This window comes from Macaca fascicularis, chromosome 16, assembly GCF_037993035.2.
Source record: "Macaca fascicularis isolate 582-1 chromosome 16, T2T-MFA8v1.1".
NCBI classification, from domain to species: Eukaryota; Metazoa; Chordata; class Mammalia; order Primates; family Cercopithecidae; genus Macaca; species Macaca fascicularis.
The window spans coordinates 19,368,034-19,381,435 of NC_088390.1; the positions used below are offsets into that span (position 1 = coordinate 19,368,034).

Consider the following 13,402-nt stretch of genomic DNA (forward strand, 5'->3'; position numbering starts at 1 on the left):
CTGTGTGAACTCAGCATCCATAGAGATGAAGACATTCAATGCCCCAGTCCCTCACCTCAATTCCCCAGTCCTCACTCCAGTAACGTTCTCTGCCCCACCTCAGGCACACACTCCATAATCATACTTTGGGCTTTTTCATTGCATATAACTGTTCTACCTTCAGCCCTTTAACTGGCCACATCTCTAATCCTTCCAGCATACTTTCATTGCTATGTCTGCTTAAGAGATTTCTTCAGTCACTTGGGCCTCCCAGTCAGTTGACAACTCTTTCTCAATCCACTACATTCCTGCCTTTACTTCCTTCCTTATGTAGCTTCGTCAGTATGGTTCATCATTTTAGTAACTCTTTTGCCAGTAACCTGAATTCTTTTGACCCTTCTACATGACAGAACTCCATCCTGGAGGAACCCAGTTGCACATTTTCTGTACTAATAGCCGATCACTTCATATTGGTTACACTAGAAACTTACGACCATTAACCATAATTAGACCCTCAGCACCCTGCCCTGCCTTTGTTTAGTCATGTCACTGTCCATCTCTGCAACCCATGTTAAACCTTCTCCACTCTTTTAAAACCACTGACCCCTCCCTACCACCTTCCATCATTACAGTCAGCAAATGACCTTGCCCCTCCTCAAATTCACCCTACTTGGTGTTTGTTGGGCCTCTTGAATATATAGATTCATATCTTTCATCAAATTTGGGACATTTTCAGTTATTCTTTCTTCAAATATTTTTATGTTTTTTTCTTTCTCTCCTCACCTCTGAGACTTCCATTATTTGTATGTTGGTATACTTGATTGTGTTTCCTAGGTCCCTACATCTGTGTTCACTTTTCTTACCTTTTTTTTCTGTTCCTCAGACTAATCTCAATTATCCTATCTTTAAGTTTGCTGATTCTGTCTTTTGCCAGCTCAAATCTACTCTTGAGCCCTCTAGTGAATTTTTTCACTTCAGTTATGGTACTTTTCAACTCCATAGCTTTTTTTTTTTTTTCTGAGACGCAGTCTGGCTCTGTCACCCAGGCTAGAGTGCAGTGGCACAATCTCAGTTCACTGCAAATTCTACCTCCTGTGTTCAAGCGATTCTCCTGCCTCAGCCTCCTGAGTAGCTGGGACTACAGGTGTGTGCCACCATGCCCGGCTCATTTTTGTATTTTTAGTAGAGACGGGGTTTCACCATGTTGGTCAGGCTGGTCTTGAACTCCCGACCTCGTGATCTGCCCACCTCAGCCTCCCAAAGTGCTGGGATTACAGGTGTGAGCTACCATGCCCAGCCTGCGATTCCTCTATGTTGCAGCATGTCTCTCAAAACTTGATTCCTTTCTCTGGCTGAATAGTTTATTGTGTGATATGCCACATGGTGTTTACTAATTAGTTGATGGACTTTTAGGTTGTTTCTACTTTTTGGCTATTGTGAATAATGCTGCAGTAAATACTCTTGTACAAGTTTTTGTTTGAACACCTGTTTTCACTTCTTTTCAGTCTATACCTAGGAGTGGAATTACTGGGTTATATGATAATTCTGTTTTTTTTTTGAGGGACTGACAAAATGTTTCCCATGGTGGCTGCACCATTCTTCATTGCCACCAGCAGTGTATGAGGTTTCCAGTTTCTCCACATCCTTGCTAACGCTTGGGATTTTCTTTTTGTTTTTAGTTATACCATAGTTGTGGGTGGGAAGTGGTGTCTCATTGTGGTTACTAGAGATCACATACTACTAATGATGCCACACCTATTTTCTGAAATACTTCAGAAACTCAGATACACATAAAGAAAGGAATTATGTATTAGTAAAGGAATAAATGAAGGTAAAATATTTTATCTTTCTTATTTTTAATTGATAAAAATTGCATGAAAATAATAGCAACAATGTATTTGGTTACTACAGCTTGTGCATAGCTAAAATGAACGACAGCAGTGTTATAAGGGTCAAGAGGGAGGAACTGAGAATATTCCAAGGCACTTGCACTACCCATGAAGAAGGACAGTGTTATTCAAAAGTGGAATTAGGTTAATTGTAAATGTATATTGCAAACTCTAGGGCAACTAATGGAAAAGCTTTTAAAAACTAATATAATCAATATACTAAGAGAAGAAAGAAAATAGAATCTCATAAAACGCTCAGTTAATGGAAGAAAAAAAAGCAAGGACATCAAATAGAAAAGGTAACATATATACATACTAATCTCGCTATACCAATAATGATACTTTTTCTTTGAAAAATAAAAACACTTAATAAAGTGAGAATAGAAAGAAAGTTCCTCAAAATGATAAAAGCCATATATGACAAACCTCCAGCTAAGATCATACTCAATGGTGAAAGACTAAAAGCTTTTCCCCTAAGATCAGGAACAAGACAAAAATGTCTGCTTTCCCCACTTATATTCACAATACTATTGAAAGTTTAAGATGGTACAATTAGGCAACAAAAAGAATAAAAGGTATTTACATTGGAAAGGAAGGAGTAAAATTACCTGTGTTCAAAAATAACATGATCTTATATGTATAAAATCCGTGACATTCCCAAAACCATTATGCCCAATTAACAAATTCAGAAGTCACAGGATGCAAATCACAACACATAAAATGAGTTGCATTTCTATACACTAGCAATGAATGATCCCAAAAAGAAATTAAGAAAACAATTCCACTTTTAATAGCATCAAAAAGAATCAAATGCATAGGAATAAATTTACCAAGGAGGCAACAGACTTGTACACTAAAAACTATAAAACATCATTGAAAGAAATTAACGAAGACATAAATAAATGGAAAGACAACCCACTCTCACGCATATGAAGACTTAATACTGTTAAGATAACAATATTACCAAAAGCGATTTAAAGATTCAATGCAATCTCTATCAAAATCCCTAAGACATATTGCAGAAATAGAAAAATCCACCCTAAAATACATACGGAATCTTAATGGACCCCAATAGCCAAAAATGTCTTGACAAAGAAGAACAAAGTGGAAGGACTCAGACTGCTTGATTCCAAAACAAACTACAAAGCTACATAATCAAAACAGTGTGGTACTGGCATAAAGACACGCCTATGGACAGGATTGGGAATGCAGAAATGAACTCTTGCATATATGGTCAAATGACTTCAACAAGGGTGCCAATACCGTTAAATGGGAAAAGGAAAGTCTTTTCATCAAATTGTGCTGGGAAAACTGGATATCCACATAGAAAAGAATGAAGTTGATCCCCTATTTATCATATAAAATATTAACTCAAAAGTGATCAGTCTGGGTACAGTGGCTCACACCTATAATCCCAGCACTTCGGAAGGCCAAGGTGGGCTGATTGCTTGAGTCCAGGAGTTCAAGACCAGCCTGAGCAATATGGCAAAACCCTGTCTCTACAAAAAATACACACACACACACACACAGTGTAGTGATGTGCGCCTGTAGTCCCAGCTACTTAGGAGGCTGAGGTGGGAGGATCACCTGAGCCTGGGAGGTGAAGGCTGCAGTGAGCTCTGATTGCACCACTGTACTCCAGGATGACGGAGTGAGACCCTAGCTCAAAAAAAAAAAAAAATAAAAAGTGATCAAAGACCTAAACATAAGAGCAAACACTAAGCCTTCCAGAAGAAAACATAAGGGGAAATCTGGATTTGGCAGTGACTACTTAGATATGCACAAGCAACAACAACAAAACGGATAAATAGGACTTCAGTGAAATTAGAAATTTTGTGCATAAAAGAACACTATCAATAATATAAACAGGTAACCTTCTGAATGGCAAAAGGTATTTGCATAGCATATATCTGATAAGTGATTTATGTTCTGGACATAAATTCTTAACAACTCAGCAACAACAAAATATACAAACAGCCTAATTCAAAACTAGGCATATGGCTGGGTGTGGTGGCTCACGCCTGTAATCCCAGCACTTTGGGAGGCTGAGGCAGGTGGATCACTTGAGGTCAGGAGTTCGAGACCAGCCTGGCCAACATGGTGAAACCTATCTCTATTAAAAATATAAAAATTAGCTAGGCATGGTGGCAGGCAGCCTCAGGAGGCTGAGGCAGGGGAATCACTTAAACCTGGGAGGCAGAGGTTGCAGTGAGCCAAGATCACGCCACTGCACTCCAGCCTGGGTGACAGAGTGAGACTCTGTCTCAAAAAAAACAAAGAAACAAAAAAACAAAAAAAACTAGGCATAGTACTTGAACAGACATTTCTCCGGAGAAGATAAATAGCTATTCAGGGCATGAAAACATTCTCTCTACATCACTAGTCATCAGGGAAATGCAAATAAAAACCACAATGAGACATCACTTTATACCTATTACAGGGATCATTACAGAAAGAAAACAGAAAGCAAGTTTTAGTGAGAATGTGGAGAAATTGGAACTATTGTACATTGCTGATGGGAACGTAAAATGGTGCAACTACTATAGAAAATAGTATGTGAGATCTTTAACAAATATAGAATTATGATATGCTGCAGGGACTCAAGCAGATATTTGTATACCAGTGTTCACAGCGCATTATTCACGATAGCCAAAAGGTAGAATCAACCCAAATGTCCATTCTGTAAATGGATAAACAAAATGGTATACTTACAATGGGATATTACTCAACCTTAAAAAGAAAGGAAATTCTGATATATGCTATAACATGGATGAACCTTAAAAACATTGTGCTAGGGCTGGTGGTGTTGTGGCTATTGCCTATAATCCCAGCACTTTGGGAGACGGAGGCAGGAGGATCCCTTGAGCTCAGGAGTTTGAGACCAGCCTGGGCAAAATGGCGAGACCTTGTCTCTACAAAAAAATTTAAAATTAGCTGGGTATGGTGGCACATGCTTGTGGTCCCAGTTACTCAGGAGCCTGAGGTGGGAAGATCACTTGTGCCTGGGAGGTTGAGGCTGCAGTAAGCCATGTTTATGCCACTGCGCTCCAGCCAGGGCAATAGAGCAAGACCCTGTTTCCCCCTAAAAAGAAAACACTGTGCTAAGGAAAATAAGCCATATGTAGGCCTATTATACAAGGACGCTTGTACAAGTATGCAAGGACACATATTGTATGATTACACTTATGTGAAGTACCTAGAATAGTCAAAATCATACAGTATAGAGGTTATTAGGCAACTGAAAGAGGACAAGAGGGGAATTATTGTTTATGGGTACAATTTCTGTTTGGGATGATGAAAATGTTCTAAAAGTGAATGATATTGATGGTTGCAGAATGTTGTGCATGTACTTAATGTCACTGAATTGTGCATCTTAATGGTTAAAATAGTAAGTTTTATTTATCTATTTTATTTCAAGAATAAAAATGCCTCATTTGGATCACAAACATCTACAAAATTCTACAGATAACATATTAGTCAAAAGAAGCTGCATGCCTTCCTGCTAATATTAGGAACAAAGCAAGGATGTCCCCTCTCCACTGATTTTCAACATTGTAACTGGTTTTAGCTAATGTGATAAGACAAATAAAGGAAATGTATACATAGTAGGAAGAAAGAAATTAAGCTGACTTTGTTCACAGATAACATGATTATCTAGGTAGAACATCCCAAATAATCAACAAAAAAGGTTTCTGGAACTAGTAAGTGATTATAGCATGGTATCAGGATGAAAGTTACTATACAAAAGTCAATTATTTTACTATACAATAGCAATGAACACTTTGGATTTGAGATTAAAATTAAAAACACCACTTACATTAGCACCAAAAAGGGGGGGAAATACTTATATATAAATCTAAATACATACAAGATCTATATGAGGAAAACTACAAAATTCTGTTGTAAGAAACCAAAGGAGATGTAAATAATAAATGAAGAGACAGTCCATGCTCATGGAAATGAAGAGTCGAAGTTGAAAAGATGCCAGTTCTTCTCAACTTGATCCATGGATTCAACACTCCCAATCAAAATCTAGCAGGTTATTTTGTGGATATTGACAAACTTAATTCTAAAGACGACATGGAAAAGCAAAAATCCAGAATAGCCAACACAATGTTGAAGAACAAAGTTGGTAGACTGACACTACCAACTACAGGATTTACCATAAAGGTGGAGTAAACACAATAATGTGGCACCGATGACTGAATACACAAATCAATAGAATAGAATACAAAACTGAAAAATGGATTCACACTAATACAGTCAACTGAGGTTTGACAAAGAAACAAAAGCAATTCAATGGAGAAAGGACAGCCTGTTTGACAAATGGTACTGAAACAACTAGACATCCACATGCCAAAAAACAAAACAAAACCAGAACCTAGAGAAAGATCTTAGACCTTTCTTTTCTTCCTGACATGCATCACTCTAAAACTCCTAGGATAACATAGGAGAACATCTAGGTGGCCTTGAGTTTGGCAATGACTTTTTAGATACAAAACCAAAAGCACAATTCATGAAAGAAAAAATTCATAAATTGGACTTCATTAAAATTTAAAACTTGCTCTGTAAAAAAACACTGTTAATAGAATGAAAAGACAAGCCAAGGATTATGAGAAAATCTTTGTAAAAACATATCTGATATAAAGGCTATTTATCTAAAATACACAAACAACTCTTTAAACTCAACAATAAAAAGCAACCCAATTAAAAATGGTCTAAACAGACACGTCACTGAAGAATCTATACAGATGGCAAATAAAGATGTGTAAAGATACTCAACATTATGTGTCATCAGGGAATTGGCAATAAAACAATGAGTTACCACTACACACCTATGAGAATGGCTAAAATCCAAAGCACTTACACCACAAAATGCTGGCAAGGATGTGGCGGAGCAGGAACTCTCATATATTGGTAGGAATGCATGATGAATGGTACAGTCACTTTGGAAGAGTTTTGCAGTTTCTTACAAAGCTAGGCAGAGGTCTCCAATAAGCACACACCAGCTATTTACCCAAATGAGTTGAAAACTTACATCCACATGTTTTATGCATTTTTTTGTATCTTTTATGTATATTTTACCATTTTAATCATTTTTAAGTGAACAATTCAGTGGCATTAAGTACATTCACAATGTTGTGCAATCATCGCCAGTATTTACCTCCAGAACTTTTTCATCATTCCAAATGGAAACTCTGTCCCCATCAAGCAGTAGCTCCGTTACCGTAACCACTTCCCTTGCCCCCTGCCCCAGCCCTGAGTAACCACTGTTCTACTTTTTGTTTCTATGAATTTGACTACTCTAAGTATACCATGTAAGTGGAATCATTTGTCTCCTTTTCATTTTATGTAATTTTGTCAAACTGCTCTTTTTGTATCTCTTACCTTTTGTTCTCATGTGACTTTCATCTCTATCAAGGTGTGCTTTTCTCTTCTCTTTCTTTCCTGAGTTTCAATTTGAGTTTACCCTCTCCTATTTTCTTATAATCTATTATGTAATCCCCCACAGCCTTCCTTTGGGCTAACTCTTCTGCTTCTGCCCCCAAAGACCACGTTTCCGTGTCTTAATAGATTGTGAGAATTACACATCAGAACGCTTCATCTTTTGTAAACGTGTCTCCTTTTTAAGGAGAATCACTTGAAGCTGGGAGGCGGAGGTTGCGGTGAGCCGAGATCGCACCATTGCACTCCAGCCTGGGCAAAAAGAGCAAAATTCCATCTCAAAAAAAAAAAAAAAGTGTAAATAATGAACAAAATTCCAGTGTGGAATTAGAACAGGAATTGGCTTTACCTAGGGCAAATTAATCACTGAGTAGCGAAGAGCTGCTGAGTTATATGCACGTGTGCGTGTGTGTAGTGTCTATGGACCTGTGTTTGTTCTTTTCTATTACTGGTCTGTGAACACAAGCATTTATATTGGCATTTGCTGAAGAAGAGTGTGTTGAAAGTTAGGAAAGGTGTCCAAGGCAGTCTGAGGCTTCAGTTCAGGTCTGCTATCTTAAACACCTTTCATAAAATCTGCTATTCCTAGCTATGGAAATGTGTGCAAATAGTCAATACACATGAAAAGGTGCCCATCATGATTAGTCACTAGGGAAATGCAAGTCAACATCACCAGGAGTTATCACTACAAGCTGGGTGCAGTGGCTCACACCTGTAACCCCAGCACTTTGGGAGGCCGAGGCGGGTGGATCTCCTGAGCTCAGGGGTTCGAGATCAGCCTGGGCAACATGGCAAAACCCTGTCTCTACTAAAAATATAAAAATTAGCCAGGCATGGTGGCATGCACCTGTAATGTGAGCAACTAGGGAGGCTAAAGTGAGAGGATCCCTTGAGCCCAGGAAGCAGAGGTTGCTGTGAGCTGAGATGACACCACTGCACTCCTTTTTTTTTTTTTTTTGAGACTCTGTCAAAAAAAAAAGATCACTACGCATCCACCAGAATGGGTAACTTTTTTAAAATCCAGTTTTAGAAAGGAGCTGCTAGACTGTGTCGCACATCACTGGCGGGGAATATAAATTGGTATAAACACGCTGAAAAATTATTTGGCCTCTGAAGTTAAACATGTATTTACTTTCACCCAGAAGTTCTGTAGTGGTGACTGGGTAGGGGCCTAAGAGGAATGCTGGTAATGTTCTGGGTCATAGACACAGGTAGGTAAACTCTGTAATAATTTACTGTAGGCACTGTTTGGTATTTATGTAGTATCCAATGAAAATGTAATGAAATTTGGGCCAGAAGGCAGAAAGAACTCCTGGGTACACACTCATTACCTTAGTCCTTCTGAGGTTTAAATAATTAAAAGTGTCTGTTTCATCCCCGCCTTTAAGAAAACTCCCTCTGCCGACAACTGAGGAGATCAAAGATCTAAAGGTTGTGGTGGACAAGGGTCATGGAGTAGATAACCCACAATAAAAACAAAAACTCGTTTTTTTTAGCTGACAAAGGAGGATGGAAAAGTATAGTGGGCAGGCATACTAAAATCACTACCGTCTACTGCATTCCTGAAAGGAGTAGCCTGTGAGGACTCACCCCTTACCCCTATATCCCGCTGTGGTGATTTCATTACCCATAGCTACTTAAATCAATGAGTGTATCATATTCAAAAGCTGAAGGGAGAATATTTCAGCTTGGGAGTGTAGTAAAAGAATTCCCAGTCCTCTCTTTGGTTCCATAAATGTATCTCCTTGTTCTGTTAAAGCACTTGGATGTGATTTTTAAAGAAAACGTTCAAGAGTTGGTAGAAACTCTTGGTGATTATGCCATTAAAATCAGAGTACCTCGTTTGTAAGAAATCCTTGGCCGGGCATAGTAGCTCATTCCTGCAATCCCAGCGCTTTGGGAGGCTGAGGTGGTAGATCATGAGATCAGGAGTTTGAGACCAGCCTGACCAACATGGTGAAACCTCACCTCTACTAAAAATACAAAAGTTAGCTGGGCATGGTGGCGGGCGCCTGTAATCCAGCTACTCAGGAGCTTGAGGCAGGAGAATCGCTTGAACCTGGGAGGCGGAGGTTGCAGTGAGCTGAGATTGCGCCACTGCACTCCAGCCTGGGCAACAGAGTGAGACAAAGAGAAGAGAAGACGGGAGGGGAGGGGAGGGGAGAGGAGAGAAGACAAGAGAAGGGAATAAATCCTCACATCTTATCCTCAGCAAAAGCAGCAGCTCTTCGCTACTCAGTGATTAATATGCCCTAGGTAAAGCTGATTCCTGTTCTAATTCCACACTGGAATTCTGTTCATTATTTACACTTTTTTTTTTTTTTTTTGAGATGGAATTTTGCTCTTTTTGCCCAGGCTGGAGTGCAATGGTGCGATCTCGGCTCACCGCAACCTCCGCCTCCCAGCTTCAAGTGATTCTCCTGCCTCAGCCTCCCGAGTAGCTGGGACTACAGGTATGCGCCACCACCCCGGCTAATTTTGTATTTTTAGTAGAGACGGGGTTTCTCCATATTGGTCAGGCTGGTCTTGAACTCCCGACCTCAGGTGATCCACCTGCCTTGGCCTCCCAAAGTGCTGGGATTACAGGCGTGAGCCACGGCACCCAGCCCATTATTTACATTTTTAAAAAAATGGAAGCATGATTCGTATCTCAATTTACCTAGTTCCTTACACAATATTTATTATCTCAGCATTTAGAACTGGTTACTCTTTCAGATCAGATAAACAAAGATTATTGGGTACACTCTGTGGCAGACTTTGAGCTGATTTAAACATTGCTGCTACACGGTTCTAGATACTGATATTGGTTGGCTGGCTTCCTATGCACAAGCACTCCTCAGTTACTTACATAATTGAATTAAACACTTTGTATATGTTGGAGGCTACTGCTTTTCTTTGTTATGTAAGCCTGCTTGCCTTCTCATCTACTGTCTCCCAACTTTAACCATGGTATTTCCAGATGGGCTGGATTTTTTTGTATTTGTCCAAAGCAGGCAAGTGAGAAGTAGAAGTGAAGAGTTTGATGGTCTTGCTAATTTCCTTGCTTTATCATGAATCTCCTTAAGCTTCAAGTTACAGGCTGTTGAGAAAGCCACAAAAGTAGACAGTGCCAAGACACTGAGACTAGAGTATGTAAGAGTGTAGCATGCATTCATTCATTCAGTAAACACTTACTGAGCACCTACTGTGGGCCAGATTCTATTCAAGGTACTAACATTACAATGAACTTGAACAACAAAGACCCTGACTTTACACGACATTCCAGTGAGGAAGACACATTAAAAACAACAAACAAACAGATACATTTCTATTAAGAAAAATAAAACAGGGTCAGGGACAGAAAGTAGCAGAGACTGATATTTTAGACATGGTGGTCAGGGAAGGCTTCTTTAGGGAGGTAATATTGAAGCAGAAATTGAATGAAGTGAGAATGATAGCTGGACACTACAGGCCAAGGAAACGGAATGCAAAAGTCCTGGGCTAGGAACGTGTTTAGAGTGCTCAGTAGTGTACAGCAAGGGAGCCACTCTGGCTGGAACTAAGTGGGAGAATCCTACAAAAAGAGGATGAAGAGGTAGTCAGGGGCCAAGGCATTTAGGCCTCGTAGAATATGTATAGAAAATTCACATTCTGAATTTTATTCTAAACATGAGGGGAGGCTGTTGGAAAGTTTTAAGCAGTGAATTAACATGATCAGGGTACCTTCGGACACCAACGGCTAGGTGGAAAACAGCCTACAGCAAAGTGTTATCAGAGTCCAGTCATGAAAGAGAAACTAGTTAATTCATGCGGAGGGAATTTTAAGAGTAATAGATGTCAAAAAGAATAATGGGGTGACATTATAGATTTAAAAAAAAAAAAAAAACAGCTAAAAATACCCTTAGCTGGAACCCATGGAACTGCACCAGCTACTGTGCCATTTGGAGACACTATCACTTTCATCCTCTGTCTACTAGAGAGGTGCCACCTTGACCATGGAAGGAATTCCTAAAGAATAATCCCTCCTCCACTTTCACTATAGAAATGGGCAGCAACTGCCACACGATTGAATCCAGAAGCAGTAAGTTACTATCTCCTGCCTTCTGATTTCCTTGTAGTGCCCCCTACTGGCAGAAGCCAGCTGGCATGAGAGCCTGGGAAATGGGGTTCACACACTCTAGGCCCCCGCAGTAGAGTATAAAAGGGCAAGTGTAGAACTGAAAAATAATAACCCCTAGAGTCAAGAGTAGAAGCAGGGGGCCGGCGAGGTGGCTCACATCTGTAATTCCAGCACTTCGGGAGATTGAGGGAGGCGGATCGCTTGAGCCCAGGAGTTGGAGACCAGCCTGGGCAACATAGCAAGTCCCTATCTCTACAAAAAATACAAAAAATTTTAGCCAGGTGTGGTGGCACATACCTGTAGTCCCGACTACTTGGGAGGCTGAGGTGGGAGGATCACTTGAGCCTGGGAGTTGGAGGCTGCAGTGAGTCATGATCATGGCCACTGCACTCCAGCCTGGGTGACAAGAGTGACACCTTGTCTCAAAAAAAAAAAAAAAAAAAAAAACCAAAAGGGTACAAGCAGGGAAACCATCAGGATGCCCGACCTGTTTTTTCTTTTTCATTTTTCCCCCCTCATCTGTGGTAATTTAGCTAATTCAAAGGCCTTATTCTCCATAATTTCAACTTTCCTTCAGCTTTGACCCAGTCAGGTAGAGCTGGTCAAGCCCATTGGGAAAAAGACCAAAACAACAACAGAAACAAACTGTTAAGCAAAATAAACAATCGCACAATTTGTATTACTGAGCGCTCTAATGGTAAGGAGAAATTAAGACCAGTTGGTTGTTAATGTTAACTTTAGTCACTAAGGTGAGTTTCCAAGACAAAACTCCAATTCAGGTGCTTACCTAGGAATAGGGCCCAGGCTCAAGACTGCTCTTTACCATTTTAGAAGGAGGAAAACAACTCAGACTCACCTTCCCTGCTGGAAGCCAGATGAAATTCCAGCACTTTGGGAGGCCGAGGCAGGCGGATCACAAGGTCAGGAAATCGAGACCATGGTGAAACCTCGTCTCTACTAAAAATAGAAAAAATTAGCCGGGCGCGGTGGCGGGCGCCTGTAGTCCCAGCTACTCGGGAGGCTGAGGCAGGAGAATGGCGTGAACCCGGGAGGCGGAGCTTGCAGTGAGCCGAGATTGCGCCACTGCACTCCAGCCTGGGCGACAGAACGAGACTCCGTCTCCAAAAAAAAAAAAAAAAAGCAATTCCAGAAAGGAGTTGCCTGCTCGCCATCGTCCTGGAAGCAGGAAACTCGACTTCCTTGTTGGGAGTTAAGTACAACTGCAGAAAAGAGGTGTACAGCAAAATAAACCATATATCTCAACCAAATTTTGGGAGATCAGGGATTCTCTGGAGTGCGGAGCTCCCAGATCTTAGCAAATTGTCCTGTTCGAGTAATAAAAATAGCCCAAGCTGGTACCAAGCACTGATAGATTTGTCAAAGGTCAGGGCTACCTCCACTCAGAGTCACTTCCTTTGGCTGCCAGTTTGTAAACCAAAACCAGCTCTCAATCAGTTTGGAAGTTTATTTTGCCAAGGTAAAGGACATGCTTGGGAGGGAGGTCTATGCCTTTATCTAAATATGATTTTGAGGGCTTCAATATTTAAAAGGGAGGAGCGGGCTGGAGAGGAAAGGGGGGAAAACATGGTCATTACTGAATCCACACATTGCACAAATAGAACAAGGAACAGGCAGGGGAATAGTCAATTATGTATTTGCCTCACGCTCTGTAAATCAGCACTTCACTGAGATAAGGTGAGGACAGAGCAGCTACCTGTGGGGACATTTAACCTTTTATCTGTAGCCATCTACTTTGGAACATACAGAAAGGCAGTTTCTTGCATGACTCAGCTTTCTGCTTAATTTTTTCCTTCTGGCATAGTGAATTGGGTTCCCACGGTTTTTGTTGTTTTGTGTATAAGTGGGGAGTTCATTTTGTGTATAAGTGGGGAGTTCATTTGGGCCAGGGCCCGGAGTTATTTTCTGTTCACAAATATACCCTCTGGAGTTCAGAGGAAAGGCTGGGATTAGAACTTTCTGTGAGCACTAT

General features: G+C 40.4%; 1 protein-coding gene across 1 annotated transcript in view; it reads left to right on the top strand.

Annotated features, from left to right (window-relative positions):
• Positions 1–9,855, top strand: part of LOC141406927 (multidrug and toxin extrusion protein 2-like) — a 41,698-nt gene extending 31,843 nt beyond the window's left edge. The window contains exon 8 of the mRNA XM_074018805.1: positions 9,669–9,855. Within this exon, the coding sequence (XP_073874906.1) occupies positions 9,669–9,728 (60 nt within the window). The 3' untranslated portion in view covers positions 9,729–9,855. The remainder of the gene's footprint in view (positions 1–9,668) is intronic.
• The last annotated feature ends 3,547 nt before the right edge of the window (positions 9,856–13,402 follow it).